Genomic DNA, 16,414 nt, shown 5'->3' on the forward strand with positions numbered 1-16,414 from the left:
GGGATGGCATTGAATCTATAAATTACCTTGGGCAGTATGGCCATTTTCACGATATTGATTCTTCCAACCCATGAGCATGGAATGTTCTTCCATTTGTTTGTATCCTCTTTTATTTCATTGAGCAGTGGTTTGTAGTTCTCCTTGAAGAGGTCCTTCACATCCCTTGTAAGTTGGATTCCTAGGTATTTTATTCTCTTTGAAGCAATTGTGAATGGGAGTTCACTCATGATTTGGCTCTCTGTTTGTCTGTTATTGGTGTACAAGAATGCTTGTGATTTTTGTACATTAGTTTTGTATCCTGAGACTTTGCTGAAGTTGCTAATCAGCTTAAGGAGATTTTGGGCTGAGACAATGGGGTTTTCTAGATATACAATCATGTCATCTGCAAACAGGGACAATTTGACTTCCTCTTTTCCTAATTGAATACCCTTTATTTCCTTCTCCTGCCTGATTGCTCTGGCCAGAACTTCCAGCACTATGTTGAATAGGAGTGGTGAGAGAGGGCATCCCTGTCTTGTGCCAGTTTTCAAAGGGAATGCTTCCAGTTTTTGCCCATTCAGTATGATATTGGCTGTGGGTTTGTCATAGATAGCTCTTATTATTTCGAGATACGTCCCATCAATACCTAATTTATTGAGAGTTTTTAGCATGAAGGGTTGTTGAATTTTGTCAAAGGCCTTTTCTGCATCTATTGAGATAATCATGTGGTTTTTGTCTTTGGTTCTGTTTATATGCTGGATTACATTTATTGATTTGCGTATGTTGAACCAGCCTTGCATCCCAGGGATGAAGCCCACTTGATCATGGTGGATAAGCTTTTTGATGTGCTGCTGGATTCGGTTTGCCAGTATTTTATTGAGGATTTTTGCATCAATGTTCATCAAGGATATTGGTCTGAAATTCTCTTTTTTGGTTATGTCTCTGCCAGGCTTTGGTATCAGGACGATGCTGGCCTCATAAAATGTGTTAGGGAGGATTCCCTCTTTTTCTATCGATTGGAATAGTTTCAGAAGGAATGGGGGGAGGGACAGCATTAGGAGATATACCTAATGCTAAATGACAAGTTAATGGGTGGAGCAAACCAACACGGCACATGGATACATATGTAACAAACCTGCACATTGTGCACATGTACCCTAAAACCTAAAGTATAATAATAAAAAAAAATAAGTGAGAGAATGGAGAAAAAAATAAATAAATAAATAAATAAACAAATAAATATGGTTTTCAATATATTAGAAAAGTTGGAAAGCGATTAGGGGAGTGTGTGAGGGTACAGATGAAACAAGAAAGGAAATGAACTGATATTACTTCTATTCTTTCTATGTTATGTTTGAAATCTCCCAAAACCTTTTTTTTAATTTTAAGGAATGCAATTAATTCCTCATCATTCATATTTCTAAGGTCAAACAAAGACATTGCTTGGTAAATAAGAATATAGAATGCACCTACTTCCCTTACTTCTTAATGACAAACGCCTTTTCCATCTTTATTTTGTTCAACAGAACAGCTCTCAAAAACTATGAAATATTCAAAATGAATGCCAGGGATTTCTGTCTTCTGAATTAATTCAGATCTTGCAAAACATAACATATGATGTCAATACAATAGGGCAACTGAGAGTCAGAAACAACTATTTAAGTGAAACAAATCTCCAAGCATTGTCAAAATCATGTCTTAGTTTAAAAATATATAAAAAATATTCTTTACTTACATAAGAAAAACAATCCCAGAACTTTGGAAGAAATTGAGGGAATTTATGAAGAATCAATATAATAATCCACTCTATAAAATATTTTATGGATGCTTGATTGGTGGTGAAACCAGCCTGGAAAATCCTGTCAATAATTCCATTCAAGAAATTCTGAGAAAAAAAGTTCACAATTAAACAGTTACAGTTATTCATTTTAATTTAAAAATAGTCTCCGTTTAAAATAAAATAAAGTTTGTATCATAAGTAATTTATTGGATCTACAACTCTCCAAGCAAAGAGACTCTAAAAACTACTGATTAAAATATAATGATGAAGTACCTTCATTTAGTACTTTATAATTTACCTGGAAATCAGTGCTATCTATAAGGAAGGTTATTCATCACCTGTATTTTTACAGGGAAAGGGAAAAACTCAGAAAAGCTGAATAACCTTCCCAAAGTCACATACCTAGTAAGTGTGGAAGAATTCAGGTTCAAATCAAGATCTGCCAAGATGCCAGGGCTTAAACCTTGTAACAAGGGATGGCACAGAGACTGAAGTCAGCAGGCGGGAAACAGCATCCCAGAGGGCAGGGCTCGGGCCACTGAGCCCTCTGTTCAGGCTCATCGTCCTCCTGCCCTCATGGTCTGTGTTGCCCCACAATTACCGCACTGTTCTCTGGCTAAGACCTTGAGCTCCAAAATCATCTTTCCCTCTTCCACCCTCTCCTCTTCAAAACTGTTATTTCTATCTGGGGGACCGAACCTATCTAAGTAGCAGGTGAAAAACAATATCTATTTATATAAGCATATAAAAGTAATATGTATTATGTCTATTTCTTTATTTTAAAGAAGAAAAATCTTACAAGAATTTCTACTTAGTAGAAAAAGAGCAAAAGGGCTCATTTTAAGCCCTGAGATAGTGTCATAAAGTGGAGCATACATTTTGTAGTTAGGTTTGATTTTGAATTCCACCTCTATCATTCACCACTAGCTGTGTAACCTCTCAGGCAGGACACCTAACCTCTCTCAACTGCAGTGCTCTTAAAGGCAAAATGAGAATATGTATGGCCTACCTTGGAAGACTATTATGAAGGCTAAACAAAACCATAAGACATAATAACAGTTTACAAATAACAGACTGCTAGCTTTCCTTTTCCTTGCAGGTGTGCCCGCTGGGACATTTCCCCACCCTCTCCAACATCACCCTTCTCTCTAGGAGACCCTCTCCATTTTAAGAAAAAAAATGCTCTCAGTAATCTAGTTGAGCATTTCTAAAATGTTTCCTTTTTTAATGCATCCTTATGTTTAATGATGTACTTTAAATCAAATAATACTAAAAGACCTATGATGAAAAACAGCAACCTCCCCCACCCCCCACATCCATCAAAACTACTCCCCAGAAGCAATTCTTTTAGCTATTTCCTCTTAAATTATTCCCAATAGTTTTATTTGAATATACTTATATACTTACACTGTTACTGAAATATTTCTCTCTCACAGATATAAGACTTCATAAGATTGTAAAGAAAGAGGCTAGTATATATATTTTTTAATTCTCTCACACATTTAAAAGAAGGTAGGGAGGACAGTAGGAAATTTTAGTGTCTGAAGGATGTTTTTTGCATTGAAAAATGTTTTTAAAAATTGCATGAGTTATATACCATCACTTTCTCATAATGATGATCTATTTTCTCAACAGGAATATTAAGCAAAGATGGTTAGAAAAATCAGATCGTCCATTCAACTGTTTCTTGCCTCCTCAGGGAAGAGAAAAAGTAACTTTGGATAAAGATACTTCGTTGTAAGATACTTGGCCTTTCCTTAGCTGGTTTATATGGTCACACTATTCATGAAGTTAAGGGCAAGGAAATCCACCATGTGAAACAATATTCCCATCCCAAATGATACAATTTGCCTGGTTTCTACAGTACAGATAATCCAAAACAGTGTAACACTCCAAAATAACGTAGCTACAGAAAATTAGAAGTATTTGCATTTTCTAATCAAATGGCAAATCAGACTTTAAACAGTTAAAATGTCACATTAAAATACCGAAGGGAAAAAATATTAAATGGGGCCATGTAAACCCACTTCTAACTTATTTCTACAATACCTAATTGCCTTGGTATTCTCTCTGTTAATAAAAACTTTTGAATAACTTCAATTTTAAGAACTGCAGAATAAATTTGAAACATTATCTTTTGCAATTTTAAAACAGTATATGATAGTTTCTGCAAAATAGTTCAGTCATGAAATCGTATGCTTCAAAGGTACAAATGTAATAAAAATATGATACCTGATCAAGTCTAGGGAAAAGTACCAGCAGAGTCTGCCACACTCGGTTTTTCACTCTGTGCTGTAGAGAATTCACATAGTAGCGTTTTTTGGACTTGGATACTAATTCATCCTGGAAAGGAGAAGGAAGGGAGTCAATTTTAAATTGTCTATTTAATTTGTGATTAATGAAAAAATCAATGACAACTTGAAATGTAAGAGGCCTAAATTAGGCACAGGGCTTTTTGTTCCCCCAAAAAGCAGTTAGGAGGATAAGAACAAGAATGGCACCTTAAAATATTTCAAACATTGACATTTTGGGCTGAGTGATTAAGAAAAATAAAAAATTTTTTAAATAAAACACTTCAAACTCTGAACTTAGTTGCTTTCAACTTACATGTTTTTTTGTTTCTTTGTTTGTTTTCTTTTTTGAGATAGAGTCTCACTCTGTTGCCCAGGCTGGAGTACAGTGGCGTGATCTCAGCTCACTGCAACCTCCGCCTCCCAGGTTCCAGCAATTCTCCTGCCTCAGCCTCCTGAGTAGCTGGGATTACAGGTGCATGCCAACACACCCGGCTAACTTTTGTATTTTCAGTAGAGATGGGGTTTCACCATGTTGGCCAGGCTGGCCTTGAGCTCCTGACCTCAGGTGATCCACCCGCCTCAGCCTCCCAAAGTGCTAGGATTACAGGCATGAGCCATGGCGCCTGGCTAAGTGTTTTTAAAATTAGAAAGGGGCCATAAAACTGGGAGCTATGGGTTCCAGGGGCGAAAAGAGATTGAGATACTGGATATATATTGCCACATATTACCATGTACCTCACAGGCACTTCTCACCTTGTGCCCCCGTGTCATATTCACATTTGGAATACTGGTATCTACAATCTGATGCAAACACCACTAAGACAGAAGCCACCCCAGTACACGGACAGTGCAAGGCATCTCTACACATGATGCGTCTCTAGATATAAGAAAATGGCAGCACTGAGCCTTTCCTAGTAACATAGAGCTCTCCCTGGCTTTTCATGGCTTGTGCTGCCTAAATTCAGCCAGCTGCAAGGTTTGCTTTTATCACCATAACTATTAGTGCTTTGGCCATAAAGCAAGATGGCACTGAAGAGTATAACACTCTCAAATGTCTTAAAGGTGAAAAGTCATTCACCACCTCCAAAGCCATTTTCACATAATGTAGATGATCCTCATCTACTTCATAACTTCTCTGACCCTTCTTCTTCCATAATCTTGTTCTCTGCATTTTAGTGTATATAAAGTTTCATGACAATAGCTAAATTAATATAGATTTTAATGACTCCCAATGATGTTTAAAATCTCATAATCTCTATATAATTTCTGTTAAGAAATTTTCCTCTGATATAGGTGGGCTTAGGTTTCACATACTGCTCAACCTCAATGCAATTAAAAATGGAATCAGTAGGGTGGATCATTCATGCATTCAGGAGAAGCATCTTCATGTCAAGAAAACTGCCCTTAGGACCTCACCAAGTCACCACTCTCAACTGGAAGTTGAGAATTCTAAAATTCCCTTTCAGCTCAAAATCTTCTTCTGTCTTTCTACTTGTTCCACTCAGTGTGCTCCTTTACTCAGAATATCTTTTCTCTACTAATCTGTTTAACTCGTGGCCAGGTACTACTGAAGGAAATAAAAATCACCAGCCACAACTGACTTCATTAAAAATATGTATTCCACACAATGGAGTACTATTCAGCCATAAAAAAGAATGAGATCCTGTCATCTGCAACAACATGGATGGAACTGGAGGTCATTATGTTCAGTGAAATAAGCCAGGCACAAAAAGACAAACTTCGCATGTTTTCACTTATTTGTGGGAGCTAAAAAATAAAACGATTGAACTCATGGAGATAGAAAACAGAATGATGGTTGCCACAGAGGCTGGGAGGGGTAGTGGTGGTAGGGGGAGGGTGTGGGGATGGCTAATGAATATAAAAATATACTTAGAATGAATAAGACCTAGTATTTGATAGTACAACAGGGTGGCTACCGTCTACAGTAAGTTATTGTACATTTTAAAATAACTAACAGTATAACTGGATTGTTTGTAACATAAAGGATAAATGCTTGAGGTGACATATCTCATTTACCTGATGTAATTATTACACATTGTATGCCTATATCAAAATATCTCATACACCCCATAAATATATACACCTACTATAGACCCACAAAAATTAAACATTTAAAAATATGTATTCCAGCTGTATCTGGGCCTTCATTATTGCTAGACCAATAGTTCTTAAACTGTATCAGCTCCAGAATCACAAGGGCTCATTAAAACAGAGTGCTGGGCACCACCCCTGGAGCTTCTGATTCAGTAGACTGGGGGCAGGGCCTAGGAATATGCATTTCTAACAAGTTCCCAGGGATGCTGTCGCTGCTGATCCAGAGACCACACTTTAAGAATTACTGCTCTAGACAAGCATTTTGCTTTTTCAAGTCCATTTTCCAAAGCAGCTGCACCGTTCTGTATTCCCATTAGTGGTGCATGAGGGTTCCAATTTTGCTACATCCTCACCAATGCTCATTATTTTTAGTTTGTTTTCTTGATAGCCATCCCAGTGGGTACGAGTGGCCAGTATTTCGCCTATGTGATTATTGCTGGCCTCTCCCCATCATTTTTCCCTCTCTACTGGATCATTTCCTTCAACATACAAACATGTTCTAATTATCTCCCATCTTTAAAAAGCCCCTTCTTTAACTCCAGGTTCCCCTCCAGGAACGACCCCTTTTATTCCCTTTTCTAGGGCAAACTCCTAAGAGACTCTATACTCACTGTCTCCACTCACTAAACTCCCATTTTCTTCTGAACTGTTTCTACTTTGGTTCTCATCCCGCCATTCCACTGAAATGCCTTTGTTGAGGTGACCGAAACAGCCGAATCCGACAGCCGGCCTGCAACCTCCTCGTCCTCCACGCAGCACTACCTTTCCTCACTTGGTCTCTGGACAGCATCCTCTCCAGGTGTCCTCCTTAAATCATCCAGAGCTCGGCCCAAATGTCACCTGATTAGACCCTCCTGACCCCTCTCTCTCTTCTCTGAAAAAAAAAATTTTTTTTTTTTTTTTTTGAGACGGAGTCTCACTCACTGTGTTGCCCAGGCTGGTTTCAAACTACTGACCTCAAGCAATCCTCCTGCCTCAGCCTCCCAAAGTGCTAAGATTACAGGCATGAGCCACCATGTCTAGCCCTGATCCCTTATCTAAATAGCTAAATATATATTATAACGTGTATTTTTGTTCTGATAGAATACCCATCTGATAGAATACCCATACCCAGCTCCCATCACTTTAAACTCTATTCATCTTTTAGAAAACCAATAACATACTATTTCCTCTGAGACATCTTCCTTGACTCCAACACGACAGAGAGGGAATTGTTGCATAAAAAATATTTCCAAGGTTTTATATAATAAAGCTGACCTGCTACCTTCAGAAAATGAAAGTATTATGAATACTCCTGTTTTAACAGAGGGACTTCCATGAGTTCTGTAGTCATCCATACGTCCACACCAAGGTCAGAAAGCAGACCAGGCACTCTGCTGACCTCGGCTTTAAATGACAGGTAACTGTATCTGTCATTTAAACATTACATGGGGAACAGAGCACCATGCTCAACTCTACCCCTTCCTACCTAACTTGTCCCCAGATTTATTAAACCTGTTCTTCAGACACTAGAGTGTTCATTTAGAAATGATTTAGCAGGCTCAAAAACAACCTAACTGGATTGTTTTTATCTAATAAATAAGGAATTTTCATCAATCTTAGACAAACATCACACACCCAGATCTAGAAATAACAATATATTACAATGGAAGCAAATCCTGGGGTAATCTTTCACGGGCTCTCAAATCACAGCAATCAATTCCTAACATTTGATGCCATTTTCTCAGTTTTTACTTTTTCATTCCATTTCTTACAGAAAGCAATGTATGAATATAGCACTCTAAACATAACTGGGGCCAAGCACAGTAGCTCACTCCTCTAATCCCAGCACTTTGGGAGGCCAAGGCAAGAGGATCACTTGAGGCCAGGAGTTCGAGACCATCCTGGCCAACATGGCGAAACCCTGTCTCTACTAAAAATACAAAAATTAGGCCAGGCGCACTGGCTCATGCCTATAATCCCAGCACTTTGGGAGGCCAAGGAGGGTGGATCACCTGAGGTCGGGAGTTCGAGACCAGCCTGACCAACATGAAGAAACCCCATCTCTACTAAAAATACAAAATTAGCCAGGCATTGTGGCGCATGTCTGTAATCCTAGCTACTCGGGAGGCTGAGGCAGGAGAATCGCTTGAATCCAGGAGGAAGAGATTGCAACGAGCCAAGATCACACCTTTGCACTTTAGCCTGGGCAACAAGAGCAAAACTCTGTCTCAAAAAAAAAAAAAAAAAAAAAAAAAAAAATTGGCCAGGCGTAGTGGTAGCTGCCTGTAATCCCAGCTACTCAGGTGGCTGAGGCAGGAGAATCGCTTGAACCTGGGAGGTGGAGATTGTAGTGAGCCGAGATCTGAGATCATGCCACTGCACTCCAGCCTGGGCGACAGAGCAAGACTCTGTCTCAAAAAAAGAAAAAACAAACAAACAAAAAACATAACCGGGTTTGACTGGCACTGGAAAATACAGAATGATGTACAGATGGTACAGGAAAAACATTATCATTATTGTTCTCTAAAACCAAACTTGAGTTGGACAATTACCAACCAAGATTTTTTTCTTTTTTTCTTTTTGTAGAGACAAGGTCTCACTATGTTGCCCCAGCTGGTCGCAAACTCCTGGCCTCAAGCAATTCTGCTGCCTTGGCCTCCCAAGTGCTAGGATTATAGGCATGAGCCACAGTGTGACCAGCCCTAATCAAGATTGAATTAAAAATACAGAACATAAACTTTGTGTTTTCTCCTGACAAAAGATATTCAGAAGTACATATTCTAGCAACATAAAGAGCAAATGTTGACCTCTGACTGTTAACAACAAAGATAATTTAAAGTAAAATACACTTACTTTATCTAATAGCTTGATTGCAAGATCCTCCATAAACAACTTATGGGACATATTGGAGCCATCTAATAAACACAGGAATTTGATAGCACAAATTCGCACATAATGGTCTTCTCTCTTAGTACTAAAAAAATTAAATGATAAATTATGTTAATACATTTTCAAAACAGAAAAATAACATCAAATATTAGTTTCAAATATCATTACATGATCAAAACCTCTCAAAGTTTTCTAAAATTAAGCAGGTCCATACTTAATGACAATACTTTTTAATTTAGAAGAGATAATAGAAGATAACAAATGGATATATTACAAGGAGGGTCTATACAGAAAGTATGAATGAGCACAAATTCATTCAGATTTCTGGAGAATCAATGCACATGCTGCTGAACCTAGTTCAATAATACCTTATCTGTGGACAAAACAGATCACAGCTCATGAGCCTGTCCCTGAAAGAGGACCACAGATACCTCCATTCACTCAGGGGCATGAATGTGCATCAAACACATCAATGGCCTGCGATACCACACACTATCAGTGCACATTCTCCAACTGAGGGCAAACTGAGGAAGCACTGTGTGCTCTCAACACCTGGCATTTTCAGTAGCCAAATGTGGAAAGATAAATTAAATGAAATCGTCAGTATGTTCACATTCAATTATAATTGTTATAAGGTGAATAAATATTTTAATTTAATAACAAAGCAATTGTCTAGTAGAAATCAAAATCAAATTATTTGGCAACCACCAACTAGAAAAATTGACTTTTATTGTCACACTAAGCCAGCCAAGAAAAAATAACTAAAAACAATGAAAAAAATGTACATATTTAATGAGGAGTGACAGATGATTTAAAACATAGGACTTTCAGAATAATAAATACTTTATGATAACTAAATATTATAATCATTTGATGTCCTAAGCTCTAAAATTAGAGTGAATGATACAATGCTATTTTAATCATCTTTATAAACACACATACACGTTTTTGAAAGCCATGTGAAAGGATAAAACTTGAAAAAAAGCTATTTGACAAGCTCCAAAAAAATTAATTCAGTGGTTAGATAAAAATAGTTTTATCCCAGAAATCAAAACTTTAGGGCCTATCCCCACACTCATCGAGTTGTACACATTAATTTATGTACAGCTTTTTACATGTCAATCATACCTCAATAAAGTTTTTAAAAAACCAAAAACTTTAGAGTCTGTTCCAAGAGTAATTCTATTTTTGTGTGTAACATACTAACTTGTTAAATGGTGAATTTTAATTTCATATTAAACTGTACTGCCAAAAAAAGGACTGGAGAATAAAGCGTCTGTGCTGATGATCATCCCATCCCCACAAAAGAAAGACAGGGGCTTTAAGCTCTCCATAACCACTTCCTTGTTTATGCTGGACTCTGCACTAAAGACTTTTAAAATTTTATCAAATTCTAGTGAATACTGAAAGATGTAAAGATAATATATTAGCAAGGGACTATAAGTTCTAACATACCTTTGAAGGCTCATCCCATCTTATTGATATATTAGATGTCACTTATTAAATTTAGCAAATACAGAACGTTTGTCATATGATGTTAAATTTTTAGTATCTCATTTATGTGAAAACAGAGAAAATCTACCATACTTACTTTTCCATAACAATATTCACCGCACAGTCATGTCCAAGGTTTTCTATGAAGGTCTGTACATCCTGAACAAGTCTTTCCATAAAAAACATTTGATAAAGAACAACAGGTTTTAAATAGAAAAAAAATTAAATCCCCAAGGTGAAAGTTAACTAATAATTTATATTCTTTTAATTGAAAGCCTCAAAACAAAGACATAATTCTATACCCAAGTAGGCACTTAATACAAGTTATGACCAGTTGAAATAATAGCATCTTTTACCTTTGATCACGCCTAAACACAGTTCCAAATATACAAGCCTCAAGGATAAGTTCGCTATAATTTTTAGCACTTGATAAAGATCCTTGGGACACATTTGAAGCAGACACTATCCAAGACTGACAGCAGTAACTTATCAGTGTATTGAAGACGCCAGTCTTTATAGCAGACATTTCAATTATCTTGTACATAATCTGGAATAAAATACAATGGTCATTTTATCCTTTTAGTTTTAAAAAAATCAGCGCTGCTAAAAACTGTTACTTAGTTTCAACATAATCACGAATAGTCTAAAAACTGTTAGAATAACTTTGCAAGATGATCAATAATCAGAGAAAGCTTACTATTTCATATCTTGATAATAAAAATAAATAAAATTTTACTGATAGTGATATTCATCCACAACTCTTCAAGAGAAACAACCAAAGCAGTAGAATCAAAGGGGAAAACACCTCACCCCACACACATTCAGCTTCCTTTGTTTGCATTTTGCCAGTGGCCTTCCTTTGGCTGAGGCAGCAAAGACCAGTGTCTCTAAGTATGTACTGTGGGGCAGAAAAGGACCAAGAAAGGCAGCACAGGGCTGCAGAGAAATAACGGAATCTGACTCTCCCTGTTCCCCTGGGGTTGAGGAGGTGCACTGGAATTCCACCTTGGTATGTTCCTTACTATCTCAGTGGCTGCAAACAAAAATACCTCCAGAAATCAGCAAGACCGTTTGATAAGGGTTACAGTCAGAAAAAATTTCCCTACATAAAAAAAAAAAAAACCTCAGCCAAAGTGCAATGACAAATGGCGCCTGACATCTGCCTTCAAGTATCCGGGTGAAATGAGACTGATTGTGGAAAGAGCATGCCAACTCCTACTCAACCCAGCGATCAATTACATTGTCATGGAGGAATGACCAGTATTGCTAGATTACCTCATTTCCAAGAAATCCAGTTTTTCATACAGATTTCCCATTTTTTTTTTTTTTTTTTTGAGATGGAGTCTTGCTCTGTTGCCCAGGCTGGAGTGCAGTGGTGTGATCTCAGCTCACTGCAACCTCCGCCTCCTGGGTTCAAGCACTTCTCCTGCCTCAGCCTCCTGAGTAGCTGGGATTACACGCATGTGCCACCACACCCAGCTAATTTTTGTATTTTTAGTAGAGACGCGGTTTTGCCACGTTGGCCAGGCTTGTCTTGAACTCCTGACCTCAAGTGATCCACCTGCCTCGGCCTCTCAAAGTGGTGGGATCACAGGCATGAGCGCCACCATGCCTGGCCAGATTTCCCAACAATTAAAAGTTGCCAGGTAATCAAAATTTTCAATACTGTATGAACCAAACAAACCATTTCTGAGGCAGATGTGGCTCCAAGCTACTGTTTTGTACCTTCTCTTCTACATTTGTCAGATTTTCTCATTCTTACTCTTGATATTTAAGAAGGTTCAAAGCTGTTTTTGACTGAAGGAATAAAGAACCAAAAATCTAATTGCAAATATAACTCTCATGTTCCTCATGTGCTGAAGCTCACATACATGAAAAGAAAAGCAAAAAGAAAAGAAAGTTAGTTACCTCTTTTATTTTGAAATATGCCTGGCCCTTGATTTTGGCAGCAATGGTAAGAACTTTGTTATCAAAAACAAACTGAACAAAAGCTTTTAAATTAGGCCAGAATATCAGCTGGGTGTTGCTTAAAGAAGATATAATTTTCCAAGCCATGTCAAAAGACTCTATGCAGAGTGATTCAGAGGAAGTCAGAAGCTGGTGGAAAAAAAAAAAAATACATACTTATTTCAGAAACTTGATCGCCACTCCTATAGTTACTATTCAATTCATGTTTCACTCTATCTTACCTTGGGAACCAACACTTTCAAGCAATGGAACACTGGTAAAACTTGATCAGAAGAAAGAACTGTGAGGGCTTCTAGTGCAGACTGCAAAGTCCTTATTGGCATCTGAACGGCAGGTAGAAACGGTTCCAGAATTTCACTCCCTGTGGTTGGTATAAGGGTGTGATATTTTTTCAACAGGAAAGAGAGGCACACCCATTGATCATGAATATATTGTGCAACAATTTTTCCCCATCCTTGGGAAGATGACGATTCTTCCAAAACACTGAAATAAAAAATAAAGTTACTAGGCCATACTTCCCCAACTTGCCTCCACATCTTTTGCACGTAGCACACTATCCTTTCTAAAGGCGGTGGGGGGCAGTGTACAGATATAAATGGTCATTATCAAACAGCCTATCTACCAAAAACTAAGGAAACCACATAAACCTTAATTTTCTAACTTCTCTGAAAGTAGGTACTTTTGCTCATCTTAAATTATTCAGTGAAAACTAGATGCAGAAAAGTCAGCAAGTCTCCAGTAACAGAGATGAATAATGTTATACCACACTTTCATCCTGAATGGAGCTTCAGCTCCAAAATGTTGGGCAATCATGAACCCACGATGACAACAACAGAAATGGATTTTTAAGCCTTAACCTTCCCTGTACCTGCTGCACTCTGAGGGGTGAGCATAACTGCTCTGCTCCTCTGCGTGGGGCTTCTGCAGCGTCTGATTGAGCTGAAGAGAGGAAAGGAAGCTTTCCAGGGGCCCAGCATGGAGAGAGTCCAGCTGCAGCTCAGGCCTCTGGTCTATGGCCTCACACACCATGGCCAAGGCAGCCATGCTCACTACTCTCTGAATCTGACTTCCAAGTGTTGGCTCCTGAAAAGGAAATATGACAACGTTTTATTTAATAGGCGCAAGTCTTAATCAGTAATGACCTCAGTTGCCAGTCTATGGAAAGCTCAAGCTCTCCTTTTCCCTCTTCCTGCCTGCTCCTGAATATCAGGAGAAATAAAAGGAAATCCAATACACATCACTCACTTCCACTACTTCTCTACAGATTGGCAGTGGACAATTTTAAAGTTGCAATAAGAACTCAGCAATTTAGATTAAGACAACAATGGGTTCTTTTCATTTGGTAAACAGGTACCTGGAACTAGTACATGACAGATACGCTACATACAGAACTCAAAGCTGTGTGTAAGTCCTTCTTGACCTTTCTCCTACTCGCATACACATTTGCACGCAGCATTCCTATGGGTGAGCCTTATTTTAACTGTCTGCTGAAACATGTTAAAAAAAAAAAAAAAAAAAGGCTCCAGGTTACAAATAATTCCCTCAATCAGCTGCACGCTACTTTTGGAGAAGTCACGTAGCCCAGCAGTTAAGAGCTGGACTTAGGAACCACAAAGCCCAGGTCTGAATCCTAGCTCTGTGCTACTACCAGTATGAGTGTAGACGTGCTACTACCAGTATGAGTGTAGACATAATACACCTTAGTTTTCTCATCTGTAAAATGGGGACAGTAACAGAATCTACTTCACGGGGTTATTGTGAAAATTAAGCAAATGGGTTACTGCAAGTAAAACACTTGGAACTCTACATGTAGGGGAGGGTAGTCAAGACAACCTGGGCTATACTTAAAGAGAAAATCAACAATCTCTCACCAAGCTAGGAGTGCAGGCAAGAAGTCAGACACAGAAAACAACAGCACTGAGAGATTACAGCAGTTCCCTCAAATACTCCCAACCAGTAATGTCTGTATCAGAAAGGAAATTTCTACTTATTCCATACCCCTCTCTCACTCTCCAAAAATAAATCAACCATCTCTACAGAAAAATTTTACATATCAACACTGCCAACATATGAAATAGAAGTTAGTGTTACCTTTGAGCCAACTATGGTCCCCGCTAACCTTAATGTAATTCAGTGAATTACTAAAGGAAGCCAATTTTTAAGAATAAGAGTTACTGTGGCATGGTTCATGGTTTGGTTGTATATTTAGAACTCACAATGTTCTTTCATAACACTAACAGACTAATAGGTACTAGACAGGATGCTGAAATATTAATCATCTTATCATTTCCTCCTAGAATAAAATTAAATTATTAAAGCAGTCGAGTACCTTCTTGTTTTTCTTAGTAGCCCGGACTAGTTAGACTGATTGAGTTCAACTAATTAAACTCTTACCACATGTTAAGTGAAAATGGCTAACTTTTATTGAGGACTTTCTATCTGCCAGGTACAGTTCTAAAGACTTAACATGTATGAGCTTTCTTTAATTCCCACATCAGCTCTATAATCCCCATTTTGCAGGTGCAGTAAATGAGACACAGAGGGGTTAAATAATGTAGGTCACACAGTTAGCAAAAATAAAGCCAGAATTCAAACCCAGCAACTCTAATTCCAAAGCCTGTGCTCTTCATTACTAAGCCTTATTGTGCCATGTTTAAGAAATGCCTTGGCCAGGCGTGGTGGCTCACGCCTGTAATCCCAGCACTTTGGGAGGCTGAGGTGGGTGGATCACCTAGGTCAGGAGTTCAAAACCAGCCTGGCCAACATGGTGAAACTCCATCTCTACTAAAAACACAAAAATTAGCAGGGCATGGTGGCGGGCACCTACAATCCCAGCTACTCAGGAGGCTGAGGCAGGAGAATCGCTTGAACCTGGGGGGCCAAGGTTGCAGTGAGCCAATTGCACGACTGCACTCCAGACGTGGCAAAAGAGCCAAACTCCGTCTCCAAAAAAAAAAAAAAAAAAAAAATGCCTTGAGGCCAGGTGCTGTGGCTCACACCTACAATCCCAGAACTTCAGGAGGCTGAGGTGGGCAGATTGCTTGAGGTCAGGAGTTCGAGACCACCCTGGCCAACATGGCAACACCCCATCTCTACTAAAAATACAAAAATTAGCCAGGCATGGTGGCACACGCCTATAGTCCCAGCTACTCAGGAGGTTGAGATAGGAGAATTGCTTGAACCCAGGAGGCTGAGACTGCAGTGAGCCAAGATCACGCCACTGCACTCAGTCTGGGTGACAGAGCGAGACTCTGTTTCAAATATATATATATATAGGAAAAGACATATATGCATACATTACTCCAAAAACAAGAAAGATGGAAATACACACTATAAATGAGGCATAAAGAGCAACAGGAAGATGAAGAAGAGTGAGATACTAATCAAAGAAGACCTCTAAGAGAAAAGAGATTCCAGTTGGTCCATAAAAGGGGAGACCAGATGCTGCCAAGTGTATGCTGGAGGAGAGGGCACTCATTCTCCATGGAGTGACCAGACTGAATGACAGCCTCCATGAGGAAGATAGGACACATGCTTGTAATTTGTAAAACTCTAAGTAGCCTAGAGTGGCTGCAACGTCATGGCACTGTGGGAAGGAGGGGGAAAGGCAGTGGACAGTGGACAGCTAGGCTGAAAAATGAGGTAGGAAGCCAAGCATGGAGGGCAATGATGTCAGACTATAAAATGTCCTTTACTGGACATGTTTGGGCAAAAGACCTAGCACAGGTGAAATGTCTATATCTAAATGATTTTAAGATCAATGCCTCTTATATGTTTAAAATTATATTAAGAGTATCACTTGTAATCCCAGCACTTTGGGAGGCCGAGGCAGGCGGATCACGAGGTCAGGAGTTCGAGACTAGCCTGATTAACATGGTAAAACCCGTCTCCACTAAAAAATAGAAAAATTAGC

The 16,414-nt window shown here is 38.7% G+C and overlaps 1 protein-coding gene across 8 annotated transcripts in view; it reads right to left on the reverse strand.

The window, feature by feature from the left end:
- The window catches only part of TARBP1 (TAR (HIV-1) RNA binding protein 1), an 89,013-nt gene that overhangs the window by 26,260 nt on the left and 46,339 nt on the right, over positions 1–16,414 (reverse strand). For 6 of the 8 annotated variants that reach the window (XR_008649612.2, XM_055234150.2, XM_063613431.1 and 3 more), the window contains exons 15-22: positions 13,370–13,584; positions 12,723–12,984; positions 12,442–12,630; positions 10,890–11,080; positions 10,631–10,702; positions 9,004–9,124; positions 3,992–4,102; positions 1,715–1,864 (exon numbers count right to left, since the gene is read on the reverse strand). Coding sequence is in view for 7 of the 8 variants with exons in the window: in XM_055234150.2 (XP_055090125.1) it covers positions 1,715–1,864; positions 3,992–4,102; positions 9,004–9,124; positions 10,631–10,702; positions 10,890–11,080; positions 12,442–12,630; positions 12,723–12,984; positions 13,370–13,584 (1,311 nt within the window). In the remaining variant the exon portion in view is untranslated. The remainder of the gene's footprint in view (positions 1–1,714; positions 1,865–3,991; positions 4,103–9,003; positions 9,125–10,630; positions 10,703–10,889; positions 11,081–12,441; positions 12,631–12,722; positions 12,985–13,369; positions 13,585–16,414) is intronic. The other 2 variants (XM_063613432.1, XM_055234152.2) reach the window with 1 other exon arrangement.

Source organism: Symphalangus syndactylus, chromosome 19 (assembly GCF_028878055.3).
Source record: "Symphalangus syndactylus isolate Jambi chromosome 19, NHGRI_mSymSyn1-v2.1_pri, whole genome shotgun sequence".
NCBI classification, from domain to species: domain Eukaryota; kingdom Metazoa; phylum Chordata; class Mammalia; order Primates; family Hylobatidae; genus Symphalangus; species Symphalangus syndactylus.